The 446-nt window shown below is 31.6% G+C and overlaps 1 protein-coding gene across 2 annotated transcripts in view; it reads right to left on the bottom strand.

The window, feature by feature from the left end:
* Window positions 1-446, bottom strand: part of LOC122065981 (ABC transporter A family member 1) — an 85,189-nt gene that overhangs the window by 41,889 nt on the left and 42,854 nt on the right. For both annotated transcript variants that reach the window (XM_042629812.1, XM_042629813.1), the window contains one exon: window positions 162-268. In XM_042629812.1, coding sequence (XP_042485746.1) covers window positions 162-268 — 107 coding nt within the window. The remainder of the gene's footprint in view (window positions 1-161; window positions 269-446) is intronic.

Genomic DNA, 446 nt, shown 5'->3' with positions numbered 1-446 from the left:
TAAAAAAAAAAAAAAGAGTGATCGAAGACAGAAAATTAATTGGCAAAGTTGAACAAAAACATGAGAATGCAACCAGAACTGCTGACAAGATCAAACAGGTTTTAGTATAATGAGATAATAAATGAGAAAAAATGTAAACCTTTGAAAGCGAAGAAAAATACCATATTAGTTAAAATATTTTCCCCAAACACCAGAGCATCCCCAGAAGTAGGTTGAAGAAGGCCAACAAGCATAGATATTGTGGTGCTTTTACCAGCTCCATTGTGCCCTTCAAAGTAAAAAATAAATAAAACTCAGAGCAGTCCCAAAGAGATTAAAAAAGATATATCACATTTAGAACGATCCAAAAGAAAGAAAATCAAAACCTACACTATTAAAAAAAATGCAACCTACCTTTCCATGATTCTAGTTTCCAGAACATTTCCATATCAATTATACAACTTCTT

Source organism: Macadamia integrifolia, unplaced genomic scaffold (assembly GCF_013358625.1).
Source record: "Macadamia integrifolia cultivar HAES 741 unplaced genomic scaffold, SCU_Mint_v3 scaffold2174, whole genome shotgun sequence".
In the NCBI taxonomy this organism is placed as follows: Eukaryota; Viridiplantae; Streptophyta; class Magnoliopsida; order Proteales; family Proteaceae; genus Macadamia; species Macadamia integrifolia.
This window is presented reverse-complemented; position numbering and strand designations above follow the sequence as displayed.